Source organism: Triplophysa rosa, linkage group LG25 (assembly GCF_024868665.1).
Source record: "Triplophysa rosa linkage group LG25, Trosa_1v2, whole genome shotgun sequence".
Classification (NCBI taxonomy): Eukaryota; Metazoa; Chordata; class Actinopteri; order Cypriniformes; family Nemacheilidae; genus Triplophysa; species Triplophysa rosa.
The window spans coordinates 14,233,669-14,259,901 of record NC_079914.1 but is presented as its reverse complement, the minus strand read 5'-3'; the positions used below and the strand labels follow the sequence as shown (position 1 = coordinate 14,259,901).

General features: G+C 37.7%; 6 protein-coding genes across 8 annotated transcripts in view; 3 read left to right on the top strand and 3 right to left on the bottom strand.

Moving 5' to 3' along the window:
• The window catches only part of gipc3 (GIPC PDZ domain containing family, member 3), a 37,148-nt gene extending 27,863 nt beyond the window's left edge, over positions 1–9,285 (bottom strand). Inside the window, exon 1 of the mRNA XM_057325066.1 lies at positions 9,091–9,285. The gene's annotated coding sequence lies outside the window, so the exon portion shown is untranslated. The remainder of the gene's footprint in view (positions 1–9,090) is intronic.
• gpr35.1 (G protein-coupled receptor 35, tandem duplicate 1) lies at positions 120–1,962 on the top strand. 2 transcript variants are annotated; one of them, XM_057325075.1, is made up of 2 exons: positions 120–723; positions 995–1,962. In XM_057325075.1, the coding sequence occupies exon 2, from the start codon at positions 1,030–1,032 to the stop codon at positions 1,945–1,947; it is 918 nt and encodes a 305-aa protein (XP_057181058.1). In that variant the 5' UTR covers positions 120–723; positions 995–1,029; the 3' UTR covers positions 1,948–1,962. The 2 variants fall into 2 exon arrangements, with proteins under 2 accessions (XP_057181058.1, XP_057181057.1); XM_057325074.1 differs by having other exon boundaries at positions 121–723; positions 1,021–1,962.
• On the top strand, positions 1,982–5,124 carry gpr35.2 (G protein-coupled receptor 35, tandem duplicate 2). 2 transcript variants are annotated; one of them, XM_057325073.1, is made up of 2 exons: positions 1,982–2,340; positions 3,181–5,124. In XM_057325073.1, the coding sequence occupies exon 2, from the start codon at positions 3,218–3,220 to the stop codon at positions 4,214–4,216; it is 999 nt and encodes a 332-aa protein (XP_057181056.1). In that variant the 5' UTR covers positions 1,982–2,340; positions 3,181–3,217; the 3' UTR covers positions 4,217–5,124. The 2 variants fall into 2 exon arrangements, with proteins under 2 accessions (XP_057181056.1, XP_057181055.1); XM_057325072.1 differs by having other exon boundaries at positions 1,983–2,340; positions 3,199–5,124.
• Positions 4,988–6,944, bottom strand: lim2.2 (lens intrinsic membrane protein 2.2). Its single transcript, XM_057325364.1, has 4 exons — positions 6,767–6,944; positions 6,340–6,477; positions 5,183–5,317; positions 4,988–5,058 (listed from the first exon to the last, which is right to left on the bottom strand). The coding sequence occupies exons 1-4, from the start codon at positions 6,942–6,944 to the stop codon at positions 4,988–4,990; spliced, it is 522 nt and encodes a 173-aa protein (XP_057181347.1).
• A 652-nt stretch (positions 9,286–9,937) lies between the features above and the next one.
• Positions 9,938–15,744, bottom strand: ftsj3 (FtsJ RNA 2'-O-methyltransferase 3). Its single transcript, XM_057325161.1, has 20 exons — positions 15,580–15,744; positions 15,195–15,300; positions 15,051–15,097; positions 14,809–14,888; positions 14,622–14,721; positions 14,347–14,541; positions 14,149–14,264; positions 13,412–13,516; positions 13,217–13,317; positions 13,046–13,132; positions 12,811–12,972; positions 12,587–12,722; positions 12,207–12,400; positions 11,839–11,950; positions 11,523–11,752; positions 11,244–11,338; positions 11,061–11,163; positions 10,800–10,983; positions 10,625–10,719; positions 9,938–10,533 (listed from the first exon to the last, which is right to left on the bottom strand). The coding sequence occupies exons 1-20, from the start codon at positions 15,644–15,646 to the stop codon at positions 10,275–10,277; spliced, it is 2,574 nt and encodes an 857-aa protein (XP_057181144.1). The 5' UTR covers positions 15,647–15,744; the 3' UTR covers positions 9,938–10,274.
• Positions 15,745–16,709: 965 nt separating this feature from the next.
• lonp1 (lon peptidase 1, mitochondrial) lies at positions 16,710–26,223 on the top strand. The gene is made up of 18 exons (XM_057325160.1): positions 16,710–17,251; positions 18,855–18,943; positions 19,023–19,142; positions 19,262–19,514; positions 19,596–19,657; positions 19,736–19,865; positions 19,937–20,020; positions 21,304–21,524; positions 21,655–21,793; positions 21,883–22,061; positions 22,338–22,425; positions 22,503–22,625; positions 22,709–22,825; positions 22,930–23,070; positions 23,153–23,318; positions 24,586–24,806; positions 24,880–25,044; positions 25,136–26,223. The coding sequence occupies exons 1-18, from the start codon at positions 16,772–16,774 to the stop codon at positions 25,283–25,285; spliced, it is 2,928 nt and encodes a 975-aa protein (XP_057181143.1). The 5' UTR covers positions 16,710–16,771; the 3' UTR covers positions 25,286–26,223.
• The last annotated feature ends 10 nt before the right edge of the window (positions 26,224–26,233 follow it).

Sequence of the window (26,233 nt, the reverse complement as noted above, 5' to 3'; positions counted from 1 at the left end):
AATCTATTTATTTACACACAAGTGGCACAGATCGATGTTTCTTACATGATTCTTGGAGGACGGATCTGCAGGAGGGTTTCACCACCAGAGCAACCTGGCTGGCGTGTCTTCCAGCAATTAAATACATTTATTCATCGACTGAGTTTTTTTCTTTAGGTTTTGTCTGATACACTGGTTACAGTGCCTAAACCTGCAGTTTGCATTATAAGAGGCTTTCAAGACCGTACAAGTCAAGGTGGGAAATAACAGCTATTGGAAACTTTAGATGATATTTTCTATATTTACGTTTTCATTTAACATTATTTAACGTCTATTAACATGGTTCAACTGAATCGCAACTTGCCAAACTGATCTTACAAAAATTTCCAGTATCTGAGATGGCATGAATTGAGTATGCAGTGTTGTATCAAAAATAGACTACAGACTATCCTAATTTTCTGGTGATCTTTCGATCTGCTCTTCTTATTTTCAGTAAAGTTACGAATTGTGTTTTTGTTAGTAAAATGTTGACGGGGTGAGTACTTCGGTGGGAGGAATACCGAGCATGTTTGTGCTCGTCCTTTTGTCAAACAACGTGTGAAGTATTTTACAAGTACTTTACTCGAGTCCTATCTTTGTCTCTGATATTCCCCAGGTCTTCAAGAGCAAGAAGCAACTCTTTCTACCCTGTGTGAGAAGTACAATCCTATATTTGTCTGTTTGCATTTTGGTCTGATATTGCAGGTAGGATATTTCTACTTGTTTTATCACAAATACTGTAACAAGTAATGTGTATAATGTACATACATATAGTATAATAATGTATGCAAGTATGTATGCGGTGTATATACAGTAAATGGGTAATATATAATAAAGACCTATAAATGTTTTTATACTTTCAGATTGTTTTGCATATATGTAATGTAAATAGAATAGTTAAATGTAGTAGTAACCATGTTTTTGGCAAACTGATGAACCATTTAGTTACTATGGTTCTACAAATATTTTCGTACAGGTGACAGGCTTTTTTACCATTCACAGAAGTTGAAGATGCACAATTGCGCTTTGAACTGCACCATCAACTGCACCCTGAGTGTCACCAGCACCATCCTAAAGCTCCAAAAAGTCACATCTATACCTACGTTTATCCTGGGGCTTCTTGTAAACATCTACGTGTTCGTGATCTTCTCCCGCCGTCCCAGAAAGGAATGGACAAACATGATGATCTACATCACCAACATGGCCATCGCCGACAGCGTCGTATTGGTGATCCTCCCCATCATGACGTATTACTACAACGTCGAATTACACAAAGACTTAATGGTCATATGCAACATTCTTTTGTCAATTTATTACGTGAACATGTACGTGAGCATCTTCACGGTGACGGCCATTAGCGTTGTGCGCTACATCGCTATCAGGTTTCCGCTAAAAGCGCGGGAAACCCTCTCAAGGAGAAGCGCGCTCGTGGTTTGCGCGCTTATATGGCTGGTCATCGTCTGTATTTGCCCCGTTTACTTTCTAAAAGACTCTAGCAATGACAAAACCATGTGTTTTCAGCGGGTTAGAGAATCTCTGTCGTTGCATTTTATACTTTTGTTGGCTCTAGTCGGGTTCCTCTTGCCGTTTCTCATCGTGTTGTTTTGTTCCATCAGAGTCATTTGTACTTTGAGAAAACAGCTAGATGTTGGCTTCCGTTTTGAAAAGCTCCAATGCATGTTTATAATTGCGGCGAATTTGATTGTTTTTGTCATATGCTTCCTTCCCATCCACTGTGGTTTTCTTTTAAAGTACATTGCGCAGGCGCACGAGTTCAGCTGCGACGCGCAGGTGTTCGCCCACAACTTCGTGCACGGCGCGATGTGCGTTTCCATCATGAATTGCGGTTTGGACAGCTTCAGTTATTATTTTGCATCCAAAACTACGTGGAATGTATGTGGCAGGAATGAAAGAAACGAAAGCCTCTGAATGATCTCATAAATGCCAAATACGACGCATCAGTTGTTTTGGATAATATCTGTTTTTTTCTTTATCTAATAACAGTGATTATTAAATCGGGTGAAACGGAAAAGTAAATAATGTGCAAACAAAAACGAATCGGAGAATCGGTTCATTGCTGTGAAGAGTTCATACGAACCAACTTAGTTTGAACAACTGACTAGATAAGCATCAGCGGTGAAAGCATTTCCTGAAACTTTTACAATTCAGCAAGAAATGAGAGTCTAAGTGTGATCTAATGATGAACACATTGCCTGTCAGTTCTATAGAAGAGCTCATGCAACGCGTTCAAGATCTTGAAAAGCGAGATGTTAACAAGTATATTTCCACCGGTGGAGATCACGCTTCATTAAGTCCTGCCAGGTGAGACTTTCCTTATTTGTCTGATGTTTCAGGGCAGATATCCTTCTATTATCGTTCGTTTTTTAAGTTTAAGATGTCTACTATTTCACCCATTGTTTCGCATTTGAAAGCAGGCTTTAGTAATTGCAATAGTATCCTAAGTAAGGGTAGCCTACTAATAACAGAAAAGTATTGTTTAATTTTAAAGTAGCTTAAGGCAAAAAAGATATGAATGTGTTGTTTCAACCCATGGTTTGACCCAAGCTTGGGTTTGCAGGGCTGTCAAGCGATTCACTGTTTGATCTAATTAATCACGAATTATTCACACATCAAGTTCAGCTGAGAAATTCAAGTGATTTTAATGTAAAGAGATATTACAAAAAGTTGCTTCAAAAATAAATATTTTAAACTTTTAATACACAGACTTTTGGACCACGGGGATATGTAAATTATGGGTGATTTTTTGGGGGTGAACTGTATGGTTTTAATTCATATGGAAACATTAAATTAACTCTAAACAAGAAACTTAACAACATTTACCGCCACCTACTATCATTCATTGGTTAGTTTGATTTGTTCAAAAAGTTTTTCTTTCTCTTTATAATTTCGTTGTCGAAACTGAGCAAAATCGAGACAATATGGTTTAAAATACCACAATATCAACTTGTTTATTGAGCTGTTGGAATGTGTTGGATTCTATTGGTGGGATGATATCTGGTGGATGGGAACCAGCAGGACACCGTTAAATTTGACCCAAAACACATGCACAAAGATAATGTTTTTCTTTTATAATGGTTTTAATAGGAAACAGCTAATGTTCATACTGGTATTTGTAATGGAAACCTTAATCATGTTTATTAGGGGGTTTTTTTGCAACAGGTTGGTTTAAGCACAATCCATGGCAAATGTGTCCAACATGTCCACCTGCAACTTAACCATCACCGATGGCATCAAAAGCCTTCAGTTGGCCACATCAATCCCTACTTTCATCCTCGGTGTTTTGGGGAACATCTACGTATTTGTGATGTTCTGCCGGCATCCCAGAAAAGACTGGACCAACATGATGATCTACATCACCAACATGGCCATCGCCGACTGCATCGTGCTGACGATCCTGCCCATCAGGATTGCATCATACTATCACGCCTCGAAGAACAACCCGACATTACAGGAACTGTGGAACTCTTCCAACAAGGAATTGTGTTATTTTCTCGTGTCGGCGTATTACGTGAACATGTACATTAGTATTTTCACCATGACGGCCATAAGTGTGGTGCGTTATGTGGCCATCAAGTATCCCCTCAAGGCCAGGTATATTCTGTCCCGTAAGAAAGCCCTGGTGGTCTGTGCGCTCATATGGGTGGTCAACTGTTCGTTAAGTGCCGTTTTCCACTACGCGGATAATCCTAAAAATCAAACAACAGATTTTAAGTGCTTTCAGAAGAATCAAGAGGGAGCGCTACCATTGTCCTTCATCCTGGTGCTGACCATAGTGGGGTTCCTCCTGCCTTTTCTGATCATGCTTTATTGCTCTGCCAAAATCATCCATACTCTACGAAAGCAGTTAGACATCGGAAGTCGTGCTGATAAGATTCAATGCATGTTCATCATCACAGCCAACTTGATTGTTTTTGTCATCTGTTTTTTCCCCGTCCACTTTGGGTTTCTTTTCAAATACATTTGGGAGAAAAGAGAGTCTAATTGTGACATGCAGAATTTTGCGCACAACTTCGTCCACGGCGCCATGTGCTTTTCTATCATGAACTGCGGTTTGGACAGCTTCAGTTATTATTTTGCGAACAAAACGAAGTGGAACATGTGTGGCACGAATCAAAGAAACGACGAAAATTGCGTTTACAACAGAGTTGAGCTTAGAGACAAAGGATATGATTTTTAATTAACATAGTTATGAAGCTAGAAAAACCCACATACCAACTATCAAAAATGTTTGCACGCCTGTTTTTGAATGTACATTTATAAAGCATTGAACTTTTCGCTCAATTATAAATTGTAACCTTCACTAAAAATACTTTCAAACGGAAACCTTCAGAATACGGTAACATTTTATAACAATAATAAATATCATTTTCTACAATAAAGCTGTAATCCGTAACTTTTGCCTCTCTAACGCCACCTCTGTTTGAAATACAAAACTGCTGGTTAGGTTTACGTGCGTTAAAAAACAACTGACATTTGCCATTGTGACAATTTTTTTCAACCATAAAAATTGTGGATTGCTGCTTTAACACTCAGGTTTCTATTCATGCTTTTAAGGTAACTTTGGTATCTGCCAACTTTTATAACTATTTAAAGTTTGACAGCTGGCAACAACGTCTATGTTACAGATTAGCATACTGACATAAAGAAATGAAAGACAGTCCTTGTTTGTCTGCCAAATACAAATATCCTGAGAACCTCCCTGACATTTGATCTTCTTGCATTTGTACGCCATCTGTAGCATAAACAAGCGCAACCTGATGGGATGCAAACAAACCTGTGGTAGATTTGTTTTTTAGCTCTGTATGCTTGAAAAATGAAACACTGCAACATGAAAGAATCCAAAAGCAATTTATTTCATTCAGTGCCTTACTTTTCCAGTGTTCGAATAAATGTGAGTGATTTAGTGATGATTGAGTTACGTTGTGATGCTAGAGATCCAGATTTCAGTTCAGGTGTCTGAAACGCTTGCAGGTATCGGTTCAGACATGCTTCTCTGGTGGGCACAAAGTTGGAGAACACCTGAAAAACGAGAAAACTATTTTAGCATTTACTGAAAAGTTTTTGTACGAATTGTACAAATGTTTTTTTTTTAATCACATTGTTACAATTGTGAAATTGCAATTGATTTTTGCACAATATTTACCTGCCCCTAAAGCTAATATGATGCCGATCCATCCCACAATGTAAGACCATGAGAATCTCCAGTCGATGTAACGCTTGCCAAAGAAATTCATTGTCATGCCCGTGTAGATTGCCAAAGCCAAAATCGCAAGAAACCCTGAAGCACAGAGAAACAAAAACACGTAAGGTCTAGATTTAAAATCAATGGTGTTAAGAAGTCTTTTGAATTATTACTGTCACTTCTAAGTGTTTATAAATTGCAAGTATTTTTTTTTTTTCATTTTTGTTTTAAGGTCAGTGATCAAAAACATATAAAAATTGTATGTCACCTTGAAATTCAGTGTTTGTATTTCTGTTGTTTTAGATGTAATATGTCACCTTGAAATTCATTGTTTGTTAATGCCACCTTTCATCACTACGACAGTTACACGAACTGACGTTTTTCCACATCAAAAAGCACAAATTTAATTCTTAAAGTAAACGATGTTCATCATATAGAAGTGTATCAAATGTCTATGTATTTTTATGTGTGTTCTGTATCTAAATAAACCTATGTCATACCAAAGCCTTTCAGAATGAACCTCTAGTATTGTTTATTAAACATTTCAGTGTCTCGAGAACAGTGTTGGGCAAGTTACTCTGAAAAAGTAATGGATTACTAGTTACTAATTACACATTCAATAGTGTAATTAGATTACTGTACAAATTACTCTCTCCAAAAAGTATTTAATTACTTATTACTAATTACTTTCTATATCCTATATCAACCTTGATTAGTTAAGTGATTCAAGGATAGTCATGAAAAGGCTCTTTTAATTCATTCAAATAAATAATATTAAACTACATAAAGTACTCTTATTAACTGACCAAAGTATTACAAATGTGAGAATTATACATTAAAGCATGGATTTTAAAGTTAGACTTTGAATTTTGATGTCAATTCCACTATTGCACACACATATATTACACAAAGTATTTAGTTTAATTACATCAGAAGTAACTGTAATTAAATTACAGAAAAAATCAGAGTAATCCCTTACTTTACTTTTCAAGGGAAAAGTAATTAAATTACAGTAACTAATTGATTAGTAACTAGTTACACCCAACACTGCTCAAGAACCAGAAAACCTCACTTATGTCTTAAAACCATAACTGACTGACACCAGAACATTTACTCACCGGACAGGAGCAAAGCGATGCCTCCCGTCTTCACCCGCCCGCTTCTGGGACGCTTGGACGCAGTGGCACCCAAAACCACTCCAGCGAAACAGCTGAGCACCGACAGCAACATAAAGGCCCGTGTGGCGTCCCAGAACGCTAAAGGACAGACAGAGATTTTGTCAACGTCCTGTTTACAGATGTTTTACATACTTTTTTTAAACTTCTCAAGTACTGTTGTAAAGTGCTAGTAAATGTTTTTTAAACACATCCTTCAAAATCAAAAGTATTTTATGTAAACATTTTTATATAATCCTGGCTGTGTTTATGATTTAAGAAATGGCACATTTGTTGAATTAGTTCAGAATTTATACATTTACAAATGTTTACACGTGTTTTTATAGCATGACACTAAATCGCATATTACCCCTGTGTGTACAGTACTTACCCACAGTAAGAGTGTGGGTGTGGCACTTGCGGTTGATGCAAAACCTCCAGAGGCCCTGATTTGCTGCGTTCCCAGAGTAGCGATACTGCATCCAGTAGTCTGTTGCCGTGGAGATGGCGAGAAGCACAAGGCCCACAAAGCCACAAAGCGTGGCCCCCCTCACTAATGTAAACACCATCAAGGAGAGCCCCGGGACAGTGTCCTACTGCAGATTTGGGACACGAACACACTTTCGAGTTTAAATAAAGTAAAAAGAAAAAAAATCCCACTTGAAACCCATTTTAGGAACAAAAATTAGCTTTTTATTTGAGAGATATGTACCATATTGTACCATTTATATCAACTTAATTTTACTGAACAAATTTCTGAGTTTTTTTTTTTTTAGAGAAAGACCACAGTTAATTTTCGTCAGGGGTTTGAATCCCTAAAAATAACACCAAATGTAATGGTCAAAACTTAAGATAAAAGGCATTGGTTAAATACATTAAAACAATAAAAGAAATAAACATAAAAACTTTATGCACCCTTGATAAATGTATTAAACTTGTCTTTTGTGTTAAAAACAACAAATACATCATGGTAACGACAGAAAAAGTTATCATTATTCCTTAGTATTATAAATCAATTTATTATTTAATAAAATGTAAATAAAAAAACATTTATTAAGCTCCAATTATTGCACAATTAAATTATGTAATTACTTTTTAATTTATATACAGATAATATTAATTATAAAACTAATATTAATGTTCACATTAGTGTTCCGAACACTGTGTTGAGCATGTATGGAGGAATTTCATGATTATGTCTTTATGTTTTTGATCATTATTCACTATGTATTGCTCTTCGTTTTAAACACATTTGTACAATATTCTGAAAAGCACCCTGCACAGCTGTGTTTTTGATGTCTGGCAGTGTTTATGAAATCTGGGGACGTTTTCCGGCCCCAACCCTACAGTATGACCAAATCTGGGCATGTTCCGCCCCGTTACTATGACTACAATCTACATTGAGCAAGGCCACAGTTTTGCCACAGGAAAAGACAAGAGAAGGAGGTGAAGAAGGGGAAACAGGTCATGATGACCATGACATAATTGTGGTGGGAGAGGATTTATATTAACAAAATACACGAAGATTGGTTTTCCACTATCAGAAACAGATGAAATGGGATTGGCTTAAGAAAATAAGAGATAACAGGACTTTACCTGATTGGTAAGGGGTTTGTGTATAAATACTGATGCAAAATGATGCATCTTCAGATGACTTGGACCATCTCACTTTGTTTGACTCGAGCAAATAAATTTAACTCTTTGACACCTGGACCTTCTTTGTCTGAGAGATTTTTTGAACTGCAAGATCGTTCTTTTTACCACAACACATGTTAGCAGTTTTGAATTATAGACCGATTTAGGGCTGTCAGATGATTAATCGCGATTATTCGAATCTAGAATAAAAGTCTGTGTTTACATAATATATGTCTGTGCATGTGCATATTAACTTTGTATTTTAAAAACATAAAAACATACACATGCATGCATACTGTATATTTAGGAAATATAAGTATTTATTTATACTTTCAAATAATTGAAATTACACGTAAACATTTATTCATTTTTATATTTTTCTTAAATACGTGCATGTATGTTTTTGTGTTTATGAATACAAAATGAATATGCAGTTCACAAACATACATTATGTAAACACAAACTTTTATTCTGGGTGCGATTAATCACGATTAATCGTTTGACAGCCCTATATCTTGAACAGTTATATATTTACAATAATATATTTCATATTAGTGGCTACCCTAGCAACACCACGATCTCGCTGTAGTTAATGTGAGTCGCTTCAGCCGAGATGAACCTGACCTGTTTTAACAAAAGCAGTTCTGTACCATCAGCATTTGGCTCGCATCCATCAATCAAGTGTTTTCTGTTTTATATAACGCATAACTGGGTTTTGAATGTGAATTGTTTGCGCAGCACATTTTCAACTCGGTGACCAACGCTGCCAACACACGCACGCACGCACGCACACGGCTGTGTCTGGCAAACCCATGCACACTCAGTTCACAACAATTTACTATTGAGGGAATAAAATAAGAAAGCTATTCATGTCCACTCAAAGCCCATGCAATAAAGTGCATTTTTACATGTCAGCAAGTGCGCGGAGAACAAACAGGCCTTTGTTGAAAGCGATGACACGGTTTAAGAAACCAAGTAGATTGTGTCTCACCCAGCAATCACTTCAAGTCAAGCCAGATTCAGCCAAAGAAAGAAGTTTTATAGAAATCAAAGTAAAGTCCATTTTCTAGATTCACGTACCTCTCCGTTGGTCGCTGCGTCTCCTGAAGGTCGCTGTCAGTCTGTCCGGTTGTAGGGTTTATAAGCGCACTCCGCTCGGCCTTCATTGTTTCATCCACAATAGCTCGAATGATCTAGTGCAGCATGTGAGATGTGAGGTCATCCACATCTTTTGCTCGCTCCATCACAATCGCTCCCTCACAATCAGCTTTCAATGTCATCTCCACCATGTCAACGTGGGACGTTTCTTGACGCATGCCACCCACCCTCAAGTTTGTTCTCAAGTCTTCATCCTTTGGTGGAAAGTTGCTGACCAACTTTGGCAGAGTGTTTGTGGTCATGGGGATTTTTGGGAGGGGAGAGTGACCGACAAAAACCCCAATGGTGCTGAACCGGGGGTCAAAAAAATTCAAGTTCGGGTACAGAGGGTGTAACACAGTTATGCTTGCATATAGCCCCCAAAACACTTAAGTCTTTATATTTTATCCAGGACATATGAAAATTATGAAAAAAAGCTGCTTTGCAACAATGCGAAACTGCAAAGAGCACTATATAAATAAAATTGAATTGAAATGGAATAAAGTCATATAATGTACAAACAACCCAGTTTAACAATGTACAGCATCATTATATTACAAAATATTAGTGCTATCTTTAATTCGAACGGTGTAAAATTAGCAAAATCGCATTAAAATTTTATTAAAATGACAATAAACGTGCCCACATGTTCAGTTCCAATATCCCAATATTTACCAAATTTAGACTACTCAAAACAATTATTAGAAAATAAAGTAATTGTCTCATCCTTAAATTGAAATGTATTTATTTGGAAAAATTGGATTATGTAGAAACAACAATGAATCATATGTACTTTTCATGTATATTTATTTTAAAACATCACTGACGATCCATGATGATATTTCTTTACATATATTTTGTCAAAATAAATCAAAACAAAGTCAAGGTTCATATACCATAAACAATAAATTGAAAAAAACAAAGTATTTGAACAATGCTGAAAGGCGTAAGGGTTCAGGACCCTAACCCAAAAAAACCATATAAAGTCCGACTTAACTCTGTTGGTAAGAGACCTCGCCACAGTCCAATAAAACAGACCGGCATACAATTCCAGCCGTAATACCGTACACGACGGTAAGACTCCGCGCTTGATGTGAACTCGCAGAGCGACATCATCAAAACGTTCTTCACTTTCTATTCGGTCGTCCCTTTGGTGGCTTCCCACCCCGGCCTTTTTTATCACCTCGCCCTTTTTTCTGGCCCTTCCCACCTTTGCCGTGACCCTTCTGGTCTTTCCTCTGCATGTCTTTCTTCATCCGGCCGTCCACCACACGGAAGGTGCCCTTTACCCCGGCCGGGCGACGCACTTTGCGACCGGCGCCCTTTTTGGCCACCACGTACGTGACCTTTCGCTTTTCTTTAGCCATTCCGGCCTTTTTGTAGATTCTGCGAGATTGGCGGGAACAAAAAGATAAGAAACACGGTTAGCAAGGATCCCATGAGGTTGCGCAGTGAGCGTGTCGATTCGGAGACTGACCTTTTGAGGTGAGACATTTTCTCTCGCTCGGAAATGTCCACCGTGTTCACGACGGTTTCTGCCTTTTTCTTGGCCTGTTCCATCTTCCTCAACATCTAAAACAGAATAAAAATACATTTTAAGTTGACATTCTGATCAATATTACATCAAAAGATATATAGTTGTCGAGTCTTACCCTTCTCTTCTTGCGAGCTTTGGCCTCTGCGACTTTTTTGATCGGTCGGGCTTTGATTTCCCGCCATTTCTGCTTGTACTCCTCCACCATTTCTTTGGTGACGGGGACGGGACGCTTTCTGTGTTTATTTTCGTCGTCAACGAACCAGGCCGGAATTTCCGTCATGCCCTCGGAGTTCGAAAATCTAGAGAACACGTCACACGTGAACATTACCGAAGTCTCAAAAATGCTTAAAAGCAAAATCAGCCATGTCTTTCTCACCTGTGAAAAGAGCCGTCCACCAGATCTCGCATTCTCTTTTTGGAAGTGGCGATCTGCGCCCCGAGCGCCAGACCCTCGGCGTTAAGAATTCGAGCCCGTTTACCTGAAACGAAACAAACATTTGAAATATATTCACATTGTATTCTTTTCTCGATGAATGTCAAACGTTAACAAATGACTGACTTGTTCTTTCGACTGGGACGACTTGAAATTCGTCATCGCCACCCGTCTTGACCGCACCAGCAGCCGAAGACGCTTTTTTCATCTGAGAGATCTCTCTGTTTGCAAAACAAACGTTACGTTAATGAGCAAGTTAAACAAAATGTACAGTTTGTTTAGATAAAACAAAACGCAAATTAAAAAATGCAAAAAACGCCATATAAAACGAATTGCAAAACTAAACATTGAATGATCAAATTACATGAATCATTTAAAACGGATTTGTAAAAAAAACACACTCACGTTTCATCGTCACTGCTGTCATCATCCGAGTCGCTGTCATCCTCATCTCCCGCTTCCTGCGAGGGAGCGGCCACTTCCTCTTCCTCCTTGCTAGGCTCCGCCTCCTCCTCAGCCTTCCTCTTTCTGCCTATTCCAAAAGATCCAGACCGATTGCTTTGAAGGAACTGAGTTTGTTTGAGTTCGCTCATGGCATCTCTGTCGTCGTACAATTTCAACTCAGCAAAGATTCCCTGCGTAGACGTTCGACGAAAGCGACAATAAGAACACTTCGAATTGGGAACCATTGAGAGCGTCTTACAGCTTTAAAGATTCATACCTTGCTGAACCACATGTCGGTCTCGCGTTCCTTCTTCTCGTCTTTTCCTTCGAGTGCCACCAGTAATTCGTTTCCGTCCGCATCCTCGTTCTCTTCGGCGGCGAATGACACCCTGTGGGATGTGAGAAAACGCAATGAGAAAAAACGTACCAATGTTTAGGAAAACTCAACGTACGGCTGCACGATAAATCGTTTAAAAAACGCACGCAATCAGGCGATTTACTACATTTTTTTGCGCAGTTCTTCAGTGAAGTACGGTTAAATGCTGCTCATAATCGCACTAGATCGGCCGATTTAGTGAAAACCGCGATTAATCATGCAGATCTCACTCAACGAAATAAATAGTAAAGCAAACAAGAATGCTTTACGTTTTCTTCTTAGGGGCGTTCTTCACGATTTGTTCCTCGTTCTTCTCAATCTCCTCGAGGTCGTCCGAGTCCAGGTCGGATGCCAGGGACACACGATCATCTTCAGACTCCGAGAAGTACAAATCTTCCTCTTCGCCGCCTTCTACCAGGGCGTCGGCTCCTTTCATATCACCCTGAGTGATTTCACGGAGACCCTGAGAAATAACAAAATTAGAAATTAGAAAATGAACATGTATTTCTGAAAACGTTGGCAAAGGATTTGAATTAATTTATCATAAAAAACTTTTCAGATTGTAGCTTTACCGGTATCATCTACTGTAAAAACATCAGGACTGTGTGGTTTGTCTATTTGGTCGTGATCTCGGGTTATGATTTCTTACCTGGGCCTTTTTGATGGTGCTGAGGGAAAACATCGATGTATCGTTGCCGTCGGCGATGGAAACTCCGGGAAGGTCCATCTTAAGCGCCACCCTTTCTCTCTTCTTCCTCTGTTCCTTTAAGAGCTTCTTCTTCTTCCTGTCGTTTCGGATAAAAACGATGTTCAGGTTCGACGATCAACATCGCGTGCACTAAATTTATCGTTTCCACAGTGAAGATGATGTACCTTTTGAGCTCGGAGATTTCATCCGCTTTCATCTCAGCCAGCTTCTTCTCCATTTCCTCATCCTCATCCTCCTCCACCTTCTTCTCTTCTGCGTCTTTTACGGTGTCCTTTTTCCTGCTTTCCGTCAGGTCGGTATCGCTCTCTTCCTCATCGGAGCTCAGACTATGTGAAAAGACTTTATAAATAACAATATCACTCATTTATTTTGTTTCTGTCGGATGGTGTGGTAAAGTACCGGATTTCCTGGTCCGTCTGTTTGGCTTCCTCCTTCAGTTTTTTCGCGATGAATCTCCTCAGCTTGGACCTCCACGACAGCAACAACCTGACGACAAAACAGCCAATCAGATTTAAGTGACAAAGAACAACTGTACACATGGAAATAACCTGTATAACGCCGAATACTTACCGCAGTTCCTTTCGACCCAAGACTTTAATGTCACGACAGCATTCTTTGATTTCTGGTAAAGTGACGGGATGGGATTCCAGTTCTGGACTATCAAAGGTTATCTAGAAGAGAAATTGAAATGAGATGTAAAAACATAAGGTTGAGACACTGATGTTTAGCTTGTAAAGATTGAAGAATTGGAATATTTAAACGAACTTCATTGGCTTTGCTCAAGAAGTCTACAGGATTCTCAGATTGTAGGAACTGAGTCACCGGGAAGATGCGATACAACGTGAGGTCACCTTCATTATATCCTTCAGCCTGAAACACAGAAGACGAACATCATTTAGACAAAATATAAAGTCTTAAACAAAATGCAAAACTAAATGTAAAACTAAACTAAATGCAAAACAAAGCACAAAACTAAATATAAAACTTAACTACATGCAAAACAAAACTAAACTAGATGCAAAGATGCAAAAAACGCCCACAAAACTAAATGCAAAACAAAACTAAATGCAAAACTAAATGTAAAACAAAACGCAAAACTTAACTAAATGCAAAACAAAACATAAAACTAAATGTAAAACTGAACGCAAACTAAAACACAAAACTAAACTAGATGCAAAGATGCAAAAAACGCCCACAAAAAAAAAAGCAAAACAAAACACAAAACTAAATATAAAACTTAACTAAATGCAAAACAAAACACAAAACAAAATGTAAAACAAAACACAAAACTAAACTAGATGCAAAGCAAAGATGCAAAAAAAACGCCCACAAAACAAAATGCAAAACAAAAAAATCAATAAAACAAAACTTAAACTCAACGTAAAACAAAAATGCAAAACAAAATGCAAATCTGAACTAAATAATAAAAAAATCAAATTTAAGAACAACATTATAGACTATATGAATGCTATCTTACATCAGTATTAACACACCAGACCTACCTTGGGCTTTTTTGTGGTAACCAGCTCTTTGACAGTTTTTACTTGAACATCGACCTCTTTAAACGCATGTTTGGGGTCAAAAAACTTGTTGTCAATTTTATCCGGGGCCAAAAATCCTGCAAGTAATAACACAAATTTTAATAATTCATCATCAGCGTCAGTATATGAATGCATGTATGAATATATGGATATATCTACCTTGACAGACAACAAAGATCTCAGCCGATTCGTTACGGGAAGCTTGCGGTTTGGTGGCCTGAACCTTCTTGAAGAACTGCTGGAAGATCCACATGAGAGGCTGATAGTCTTTCGAGCGGAAAACCTTGGTGATAAACGTCCCGCCCTTGTTGAGGAACTCGCAGGCGAGTTTGAGGGCCATCAGACTGAGATGAGCTACAGAAAACAAACGGGCGAGATTCATACTTAGACGTGGTTAAAATATACATTTTTATTTGGTTGCGCACGTCACATACCTTGTGAAAAAGCGTCGTGTTGCCAGTTGGCACCAACGTTAGGAGCACCATCATTGAGAACCACGTCCACCTTCCACGTCTGCAGTTCTTTCCTGAGAGCCTAATGTAAAAAAACACAACATCTGGATGTCACAGACATATTGGCAGAAATATCACAGATGTTTTTTTAACAGTCTAAACTACACACCTGTTTGCATTTGTCAGTTGTAATGTCTTCTTGAAGGGTGACGACGTTCGGGATGGGTTTGATCGGGACCAGATCCACACCTGACATCGGATGAAGAGAGTCAATATCTTGGTGCTGTGATCCGGCATTTAATATTGATCGTTGTGGGTCTCTTTTCAAAACTATTGTTAGGTTATCTTTTTACATAAACCTAGGCCCAAAACCAATTGAACTATTAGCATCACCAATGAAGCGACACTCACCAATAACAAGACTGGACACTGGCATAAACTTTGATGCCACCTGCAACCTAAACATGAAGGACAGATTTTAGTGATCATGAAAGCATTACATATCAATTTAACAATGCTTTAAGAAAGATCAAAGTATTAGATCTATCGACCCACCATCCTCCTGGAGCTGCGCACAGATCCACCAGAGCTCGAGCTTTCTGAAGAAACTGGAATTTGCGATTGAGTTGAATGAGCTTGAACGAGGATCTGGAGCGATATCCTTGAAAATAAGCACGTGACAAATATATCAGCGATCACTCTTATAAAAAACTAAAGCCTAATGGACTGACACATACATTAGAAGAAGTATTTGACTGTTTACATGGACTAAACATGAAGATTTACTTCCGTTCCTCATCTTGATAAACACAACATGATTGTGTCAGTGATCAAAAACAATATTGGATTAACTTGAACTCTAAGAACAAGCATCGTTGGGTAATACATTGATTTTAAAGGTAGCACGCGCAGCGATCTGAAACGAGTTCACGTGACTTACCTGTTTCTTTTGCGAGATGGTAGAACTTATCTTTTCTGGTTTTCCCGACTTTCACTTTTTTACCCATGATTTCTGTGGTAAACGTTCAGTGTTCGAGCAGTATTTCGACACGTTTCGCCGTGTCTCGCTGCTCGACTGAAGCCACACGTGTGTGGAGGCGCTCGATGATGACGTCACGTGACCAGTTCTTTCTCGCTCCTTCAAAATAATTCTTTCCTTTTCTTGTTTTCTTGTTGTTTAAGATATGGCTATTACAAATGTGATATCATGTTATTATGTTATAAGCATGGTATGCTTGATATATTTTGAAATAATACAAATAATTCAATTCGATTTTATTTTATTTATATAGCGCTTTTCACAATGTGCATTGTTCCAAAGCAGCTTTACTGGAGAAAATAAGAAAAACAGAAAAACACAGAAAAGGTCAAACACAGCACAGTGCATGGTGTTTATAGAACAATAAAGTGAAAAATAAAATAAAATATGTAAATAACGAATAATATGTTGTTGTAGTTAATTCGTGAAATTGACTTTGTTGTATACAATAAGTTAATTATGTGACCCATCTTTCATTGTATAAAATGTTTTATCATATGTGTGTATTTAGTGAAAATATAAGATAGTAAACAGTACTTTATATTGTTAGCATAATGTAGACCATGTTCATGTGTACTATTTCATACACATACACATTATTTATTATTTATTTTTTAAGAATGTGAACACAGTGAAGTAACAGATGTCATATAATAACGTATAAATAAATAAAAAAATACGAAAAGACTCTTATGCTACGTTCGAAACAACGGATTTGGACTGTTTCCCACCTTTAACCCGTAAATATGGTTTCAGGTGGGAATCATCCTAAATTCGAGTTGTCTCGAACGCAGCATTTTTCTAAAACTGTAGTGACATGACAAATAAAACAATACAATTTCTTTCTTTTGCTCAAAATATATGTGATATTTATTGCTACGTTGTATCTGCTTTTCTTGTGCGTTGCTTAATACCTGTTTATTTACACCTATCGGTGCCATTGTATATGTATATTTTGTTCAATATGTGCAATAAAAAAACCTGACGCTAAACTCCAGACTGACGCCAGGGGGCGGGATCACCCCGTTAATCGTCATCAACGAGTGACAGAAACGCAGTCACGTGCCCCCCGAGAGAACACTCGAGATCAGACATGGCGGCGTACGTGAGAATGTGGAGATCATACAGAAACATCAGCGCTGCTTCTGCAGCCGGTCCCGGAGCCGGAATAAACGCGTTATTACCGCGGACTAACCCACATCCTAGCATCCACCGCGCTTACTCCTACATTTCCAGCAGAAATTCATCATTATGCAACAGCAGGATAACAGCATCCATAATGATTGACAGGTGGTCCCGGGTCACGGGCTGTCCCGTCGGGTCGGGGTCTCCCGTCGCTGTCTGTCAGAGGAGGTTTCTGTTCGGGAATAAGGGCAGCGGGTTTTCTGGAGAGGACGGTGCTGAGAGCAGCAATGGGTCTGCTGGAGATGAGTCTGGAGGAGATGAAGGTTCTTACACCTCCCCCCAGATGACAGCTCTGACCCCTATGATGGTGCCCGAGGTCTTCCCGAATGTTCCTCTCATTGCCGTCAACAGGAATCCGGTGTTTCCGAGATTCATTAAAATCATTGAGGTGATGCTTACATCATGCACAGATGATGCAATCATGCTTAACATTGGTTTAAAGGTCTTATAGAGGTCGATAAGCAGTTATACGTGGATATGTAAATGTGAAATATAATTATGAATATAAGCAGTATTCATTAAAGTGCTTGTTTTAATGTTTAACTCCACTCCAGTGTTTACTTCATGATTGCTGGAGATGTCATCATCCACAGAAGTTCACTAGTCTTTGTTGACTGCTATGCAAAAAATAAAAAACAATGTCAGTGTATTCAGAAGATTCTCTATTTAACAGTTTATGACTAAAACCTGCCTTAACCAAAAGTTCTTTTGTAAATTATTAAACATGAAGACATCAAAAATAGCTTCAATTCCCCTTATACAATCATATACATGAAAGCTTGATGTTGGGAAAATCTGATGCACTTGCTTAATTTATAAATAAATATAAAATTAACAAACTCCTATTAAACATATTTTATTATACTGCACAGTTTTATATTAACAATAGGCAATGTTTTTGTATTTAGAAACATTTACCTGACAAATCTCCATTGTATTTGAGTTTTTTTCTTTTTTTAAATGTCTTTCTATATTAATAACATTCTATATTACCGAAATGTATGGTTTTCTTAACTATGGTTTTTGCCATGAAAGCAGTTGAAACTGATATGACATGAAGAATTAAATGAATAATAATAAAATATAATAATGCATATTTGGGCTGCTTTGTAATATTAAATATATAATTAAATTAGGGCTGTCAAACATTTAATCTCGATTCATCGCATCCAGAATAAAATGAAGAGTTTGGTTCCAAAATGAGATAACTCTGTTTTTAACATTTTTCAAAAATCATGTTTTTTTTATTGTGCATTCCAATTAATATCAATCAATCTGTAGTTGTTTTGTTTTGATTTAAGCCATAATAACTAAAAATACAGCTAACTAACACAATAAAACACAATAAAAACATGATAACATAATAAAAAACATGATTTATCTCATTCACAAACTCTTCAAATGTAGTGTTTACATAATATATGTTTGTGTACTGTGCATATTAACTTTGTATTATAAACACATTCACACACATGCATATATTTAGGGAAAACATAAAAATGAATAAACATTATAATTTTAATTATTGGTACATATAAATAAATATTTCCTAAATATATGTTTGTGTTTATAAATACAAAATAAATACGCACAGCGTGAAAGTTGTGGAGAGTTTGTTTAACGGAGCACTGTGATGTAAAATTTTTAAAGTTTGATGGGATTTGAGGGGGTAATAATATAGCAGCACATTGCTTCATGATCATTGTCTGTTTATTTGTTATTCTGCTGGAAAATTAATAAAGAAAAAAATATGCACAGTAAACAGACATATATTATGTAAACACAAACTTTTATTCTGTATGCGATTAATCACGATTAATTGTTTGACAGCCCTAAATTAAATATATTAAAACAATGCCTTAGCAACATAAAAGTTGTTGGTTCGATCCCACATACTGACAGAATATTTAGATTGAATGCACTGTCTGGAAGTCGTTTTGGACAAAAGCATCTGACAAATGCATAAACGCAAACAATTTTGTCACCTTTAGGTTAAAAACAAGCAACTCATGGAGCTGTTAAGGAGAAAAGTGCGCCTTGCTCAGCCCTACGCCGGAGTATTTCTGAAGAAAGATGACAAGTAAGTGATTACGAGAGTCTGTTCTGCACTTTTGCTACTAGATTTGTATTCACTGATCATTCTGGTGTTTCTTGTTCAGTAATGAATCAGATGTTGTGGAGAATCTGGACTCTGTTTATCACACCGGAACGTTCGTGCAGATTCACGAGATGCAGGATCTCGGCGACAAACTGCGTATGATCGTGATGGGACACAGAAGGTGATGCTTATGTACTTGAAATCTTTATTTAATAAATCTGTTTCGAAGAATCTGGTTTTTAAGCAATTCATACAACTTTATTTATTTTATTTATTATTTTGAATTGGTTTGTTACGCAGAATTCGTATCAACAAGCAGATGGATGTCGAGGCGGAAGAGTCCGACGCCCTGGAGGCTGAAGGTGGACATCCGAAGTCTCTGCGGAGGAAAATGAAAAGATCTCGTAAGGATTCGCCGTCGCTGGCCGAGGCGATTGAGGAGAAAGTGCGGGAGGCGGAGTTTGTGGTGGAGGCTCTTCCTCTGCCCGGCGTCCTAATGGTGGAGGTGGACAATGTGGTCCATGAAGACTTCCAGGTCACGGAGGAGGTCAAGGTATTACTGCCACAAACCTCAGATTTTCCTAAAATTACATTTTTATCCAGACCGAATTTTCATCCTCCTTGTTTAAACCAGGCCATGACCGCTGAGATCGTGAAGACGATCCGTGACATCATTGCTCTGAATCCTCTGTACAGGTAACGCTGATGATTATTAAAGTTCATTTTTTTGTACAATTTAGCAGTTAAAATCACTCAAATATGGTTGTCCGGTAGAGAGTCTGTGCTCCAGATGATGCAGGCGGGTCAGAGGGTCGTGGATAACCCCATTTACCTAAGTGACATGGGAGCGGCTCTCACCGGCGCCGAATCCCACGAGCTGCAGGACGTTCTGGAGGAAACGAACGTACGTTTGTGCCACGACATTCTGAAGTTTCTTTTCTTTAATGTGCGACTGACTCGAATCTGTCTGTACAGATTCCAAAGCGCTTATACAAAGCTCTTTCACTGCTGAAGAAAGAATACGAGCTGAGCAAGCTGCAGCAGCGTCTCGGCAGAGAGGTGAGGAACGTTTTAGCACACTATTGAGTGTTCTTTAGTGAAAAATAACTTGTGTTAAGGGCTGTTCACATTATATCGATAACTATAAAAAATATTTATTAAAATAAAAAATATTAGGGCTGTCAAACGATTAATCGTGATCCAGAATAAGAGTCTGTGTTTACATAATGTAATTATTGGCAAATATAAATAAATAAATTTAAACATTTTCTAAACACGTTTGTGTACATGTATGTGTTTATAAATACTAAATGAATATGCACAGTACACAGACATACATTATGTAAAGACAGGTTTTTATTCTGGATGCGATTAATCGTGATTAATCGTTTGACAGCCCTAAAAAATATATTAAATTTTTTAAAAATTAAATTACACCATGACTATAACGATAAAGATACAGAGAACAATATCGTTAGGATCACTTTCAGAACAAATTTTTCCCAGCCGACGAACTATAAAACATTCTGTCAGACAGTTTCTGGCGGATAACGTTTGACTATTGGTGATCGCAATGCGGGTTTTATGTCTGAATTAAAGACTGTAGCGATTGGAAAAAGGTGTGTTTATGCCGGGATATTATATATGTAATGCTTATGAGTTGTAGCAAGCTGGCAAAATAAATGCTTTAGCCTACATCCCGGACACAAGCGCACCTTCGGAGAGAGCATCCAGCCTTTGCTGTCATATTTTGGAGAAGAGACGCTCGGGAATGAAAACGAAATAATCAGCAGCAAGTCATCTACATTCATTTTAGTGACTGGGAACACTGCAGTGCGCAGGCTTAAAAGTCCCCATGAACCTGAAGTTGCGATCGCTTTTACTTTTTTACTTGTATTTTGACGCATTTCCGAGTGAAATGGAATTTTGAATGAGAAAAATAGCGGCCGTGGCTTTCGTCTTTCTCTGCGATTTGATTGGATGCATAAAAACAGCCGTTGCATTTTGAAATGGAACTGACAGCAGACTGACATTTGAAGGGGAGGAGTTAACCCCGCCCAAGCCTTCTAACTTACATCATTTGAGATGGGTAGTCATTACAAGAAGGAAGTGGATTTTCAGATTTTAACTAAAGATTATGAGGGCACACGAATTTTAAAAAGAGAATGAACACATTGATAAACTATTTACAATAAACGCTGCAATATTTCATGAAAAAATAGGCGTTGTCATTTTTAATTTCACTGGGACTTTAAAATAAACATAATGTTATTGTTATCGTTATAATGTGAATGGCCCTTTAGATTGAATATTCTTCATGCAGTATGTTTGTTGATGTTGAGGTGGAGGATAAGATCAAGCAGACGCACAGGAAGTATCTCCTGCAGGAGCAACTGAAGATCATTAAGAAGGAGCTCGGACTGGAGAAGGAGGACAAAGACGCCATCGAGGAGAAGTTCAGAGAGAGGCTAAAGGACCGAACCGTGCCGCAACACATCATGGACGTTATCAACGAGGAGCTGAACAAACTCGGGCTGTTGGATAACCATTCCTCAGAGTTCAAGTGAGGGCAACTTGCTTTAAATATTCAGAGTTTTCTCCTCGTGGACTAATATCTATAAACGTTACCTGTTGGATATATTTTTCCACAATGACTTGATATTTGACTAATTCTTGGTTTTTCCCACCCCCAGCGTTACACGTAACTATTTAGACTGGTTGACATCGATGCCGTGGGGCACCAACAGTGTTGAAAACCTGGAGCTGAGTCGAGCCAAAGAGGTGTTGGAAGAGGACCACTACGGGATGGACGACGTCAAGAAACGCATTTTGGTAAAACACGGATGCCTAAACCCGTCGAGTACTAAATTCCTCGTGCTTTGGTCAAATCCTGCCAATCCGTGCTCTTGTTTTTCACGCAGGAGTTTATCGCCGTGAGCCAGCTGAGAGGCAGCACGCAGGGAAAGATCTTGTGTTTCTACGGGCCTCCCGGTGTCGGCAAGACCAGCATCGCCCGCTCCATCGCCAGAGCTCTTAACCGCCAATACTTCCGCTTCAGCATGGGCGGCATGACTGATGTGGCCGAAATTAAAGGCCACAGGTGGGTTTTGTTGATTTATTAGGATTCAATGTCAACATCACCCAAAAACAAAAAAATGTGTGGTTCATAATCCGTATATGACCTGGTGACATTCCAACCTGTATGACTTTCTTTCTTCTACAGAATACGAAAGAAGATTTTTTGAGAAATGTATCGGTGCTTTTGTGTGACTTCCATTATATGAACACAAAAGCACTGGGACATTTCTCAAAATATCTTCTCTATATAAATGCTTAAAAACTATTTTATTTTAATTGAAAAATGTGTCCATTGCAGGAGAACGTATGTCGGTGCGATGCCGGGGAAGATCATTCAGTGTCTAAAGAAAACCAAGACTGAGAACCCATTAGTCCTTATCGACGAGGTTTGTTCCTTTTCGTCTTAATAAATAAAATCGTAAAAACACATCAGTGTGTAATTTTGCAATTGGTCTTCTTGCAGGTCGACAAAATAGGTCGAGGTTACCAGGGCGACCCATCTTCCGCCCTGCTAGAGCTTCTAGACCCTGAACAGAACGCTAACTTTCTAGATCATTACCTGGACGTTCCCGTTGACCTGTCGAAGGTTTGAACGCACGCCCATCTCTGCATTACATCTCTGGAAGGATACCCTGGATTCATTGGATCTCTGTTTGAGTTTCTTTCCAGGTGCTTTTCATTTGTACTGCCAATGTTACTGACACCATTCCCGAACCTCTAAGAGACCGAATGGAGATGATCAACGTGTCGGGCTACGTCGCGCAGGAAAAACTGGCCATCGCCGAGGTACGGTACCTCTTGTTGTTCAGAAAAAAAGAATAAAATTTACACAATTTAGGTGCAAATGGATGCAATGATATTTGTTCCTCTCTTTCACTTTCTGCTCACAGAGATATTTAGTGCCCCAGTTACGAACTCTATGCGGTCTGGATGAGCAGAAAGCTAACATCACCCCGGAAGCTCTGAGCGTGCTCATAAGACAGTACTGCAGGGAAAGCGGCGTCAGGAACCTTCAGAAACAAGTCGACAAAGTATGAGCGACTTTTCTGTTTGTCTTGTTTCACTGTGGTGGTGTTTTGAAATGAACTTTTGTATCCTCTGGTTTCTTCGTAGGTGTTCAGAAAAGTTGCATTCCGTATCGTCAAAGGGGAGGAAACGGCAGTGAACGTCACTGCCGAAAACCTTCAGGATTACGTGGGGAAGCCCATCTTTACTGTGGACCGAATGTATGATGTCACGCCGCCGGGAGTGGTCATGGGACTGGCGTGGACAGCTATGGGTCAGTTGAAATATTTAGTCAAAATAAACATTTTTTTTAGATTTTAAACCATAAATTAAAAACTTTTATTTTATATAGCGCCTTGAAAGGTTACATCTTAAAGCGCTTAACAACAACAATAAAATACAGCAATATACAATAAAAATACAAAAGAATAAAGAGAAATAAGACTTTATATTTTAAAACCTAATAAAAATATTAATAAATCAAAAAGAAACTAAACATATTTTAACAAATCAAATAAACACTTTAAATAAACAATAATAGTTTACTATAAATATTAAATTAAAAACGTTTTAAAATATATAAATTACATTCCAATGAAATATTTAGTCAATATAAACACTATTTTCGGACTTAAATATAAATAAACTAATAATAACAATAAACTTTATTTTATAAAGCACCTTTAAAAGTTAAGTCTCAAAGCGCTCAACAACAACAACAATAAAATACAGCAAAATACAATACAAATATAAAAAAAGAGAAATAAGACTTACCTTTATAACCTAATAAATATAAATAAAAACCATTAAATAAACAATAATAAATTACCATTGTTAATAAAAAAAGAGATTTTAAACCATAAATTAAAAACTTTATTTTATATAGCGCCTTAAAAGGTTACATCTTAAAGCGCTTAACAACAACAATACAATACAGCAATATACAATAAAAATACAAAAGAATAAAGAGAAATTAAATTTAGACATAAATTTAAAACCTAATAAAATACGAATAAATAAAAAAATAAACTAGACACATTTTAATATATCAAATAAAAACTTTAAATAAACAATAATAGTTTACTATAAAAAATTAATTAAAAACGTTTTAAAATAAATAAATTACATTCCAATATGAACACTATTTTCGGACTTTAAACAATAAATTAATAATAATAATAATAAACTTGTTTTATATAGCGCCCGAAAGCGCTTAATAACAAAAAATAGTAATAAGACTTACATTTAAACCTAATACAGTATAAATAAAAAAATAATAAATTACTATTAATAATACATTTTAATTGTATTAAAACAAATAAATTACATTCCAATGTCCTAAACATTGCATATTTTATACTTTGCCATGTATAAAAACTACAATTAGTACATTTCATGATAAATGTTTGTGTTACATACATTTTTGGGGAAATCTTTTATTCTTTTGTGTAGCTTTTTCAAATTGAACTTAGTGTGAACCGTCTTTTGAACCTTTGTCCACAACAGTTTAAAGAACCAACGTTGGTCTCTTCACTCCACAGGTGGCTCTACCCTTTTCATCGAGACGTCTTTGCGGCGTCCAAAAGAACCTCCGGGTAAAGATGGACTCCGCGAGGGGTCACTGGAGGTCACGGGGCAGCTGGGAGATGTCATGAAGGAAAGCGCCAAGATTGCTTATACGTTTGCCCGATCGTTCCTTATGAAAGAACAACCAGACAACGACTTCCTCGTGGGCTCCCATATACATCTACACGTGCCTGAGGTGAGGACATTTCCATCACTGATGTTAAATATCCTAAAATTTCTAAGGAAGCTAAAGTTTGTAATCTATTTAGGGTGCAACACCTAAAGACGGACCAAGCGCAGGTTGCACTATCGTCACGGCCCTGCTGTCCTTAGCCACCAACATGCCGGCACGTCAGAACGTGGCCATGACGGGAGAAGTGTCCCTGACCGGAAAGATTCTGCCGGTTGGAGGAATCAAGGAAAAAACCATTGCTGTAAGTCAACAGCGAGGAAGGCCACATTATCTCACATTATATAAATATTGTTTCAGTGTTGCAAATCATTTCCGTAATTTTTTCCTGACAGGCCAAGAGAGCGGGCGTGACGTGCATCATCCTGCCGGCAGAAAACCGAAAGGACTTCTCGGACCTTGCCGAATACATCACTGAGGGCCTTGAAGTGCACTTTGTAGAACATTACAGCCAAATAGTCAAAATCGTTTTCACTGGACAGTAATGAGTAGTGCTCTTTTGGTACGATTTTATCCTTTGCTATAACAGTGATGAAGAGGTCACCATGTCAGGAAAACACAAACACACAGAACCAGATGCCTGTACGTTCATCCAACACAAGCAGCATGATAAATGCTGCACAGATGTTTGTGACGTGTTGCCTCTCATTTTGTGGGACAAAGATCAGAAAGCCTAAATATTTATATGTGGGAGAGTCTGGATGCCTATCCCAAGACCTCCGAAACACTCAAGACTCTGGGATCCTGCTATAACTGCTACGCAGTTCCTCCTTCAAATCTTTATTTTATCGTGTCATGTTCAAAAATCACATTTAGAGTATTTGTTGTGATCTTTGTAAATAATCACTATACATTTCCTCAAGGTATTTACAATAAATGTGCATCAAAACAGCTTGCATTCTGTTTGTAAAATCATTATTTCGTCTGGCACAATGTGCTGTACACAACAATGCACGTTACATAAACTATTGAAAGCAATATTTCAGTTTTCTTGCAAATTTCACACTTTTTGTCTTCTGTCAGTATAGATATTTTTTGATCGTCTAGTAAATGTATCCTGATTTAGGCCAATCGATACAATTAAATGATCTTGATTTTCTTACCCGATAAGCATTTTTTCTTAAACATTAACTTGCATAATTGATATATGAAGTCATTTGACTTTAACATTTTTAGATATTTGTACTAACAACATGAACATTCTCCACAAAACTGGACTAGTCATAATTCAGCTAGAGGTTCAGGAAACATTTGGAACGTAGAAAACATTTTTAGTTGCATAACTGCAGTATCGCATTCTAAAATAACTAACTATACACTATTTCAACAGATTCAATTTATTTAACCAATGAACTCAACATTAAATAAACATCAGTATAGACACACAATCTTCAAAAAACATCTGGCATTTTTAAATGAGACACCAGTCAGAT

Excerpts from the sequence above, each read along its gene's own strand:
- gpr35.1 (XM_057325075.1), top strand. The coding sequence starts at position 1,030 with ATGCACAATTGCGCTTTGAACTGCACCATCAACTGCACCCTGAGTGTC.
- gpr35.2 (XM_057325073.1), top strand. The coding sequence starts at position 3,218 with ATGGCAAATGTGTCCAACATGTCCACCTGCAACTTAACCATCACCGAT.
- lim2.2 (XM_057325364.1), bottom strand. The coding sequence starts at position 6,944 with ATGGTGTTTACATTAGTGAGGGGGGCCACGCTTTGTGGCTTTGTGGGC. Across the intron at positions 6,478-6,766 it reads CACCCACACTCTTACTGTGG|CGTTCTGGGACGCCACACGG; the intron begins GTAAGTACTGTA and ends TCTGTCCTTTAG. Across the intron at positions 5,059-5,182 it reads CATATTAGCTTTAGGGGCAG|GTGTTCTCCAACTTTGTGCC; the intron begins GTAAATATTGTG and ends CTCGTTTTTCAG.
- ftsj3 (XM_057325161.1), bottom strand. The coding sequence starts at position 15,646 with ATGGGTAAAAAAGTGAAAGTCGGGAAAACCAGAAAAGATAAGTTCTAC. Across the intron at positions 13,517-14,148 it reads TTACCACAAAAAAGCCCAAG|GCTGAAGGATATAATGAAGG; the intron begins GTAGGTCTGGTG and ends TCTGTGTTTCAG. Across the intron at positions 12,973-13,045 it reads CAGACGGACCAGGAAATCCG|TCTGAGCTCCGATGAGGAAG; the intron begins GTACTTTACCAC and ends CTTTTCACATAG.
- lonp1 (XM_057325160.1), top strand. The coding sequence starts at position 16,772 with ATGGCGGCGTACGTGAGAATGTGGAGATCATACAGAAACATCAGCGCT. Across the intron at positions 20,021-21,303 it reads AGCAGCGTCTCGGCAGAGAG|GTGGAGGATAAGATCAAGCA; the intron begins GTGAGGAACGTT and ends GTTGATGTTGAG. Across the intron at positions 21,525-21,654 it reads AACCATTCCTCAGAGTTCAA|CGTTACACGTAACTATTTAG; the intron begins GTGAGGGCAACT and ends TCCCACCCCCAG.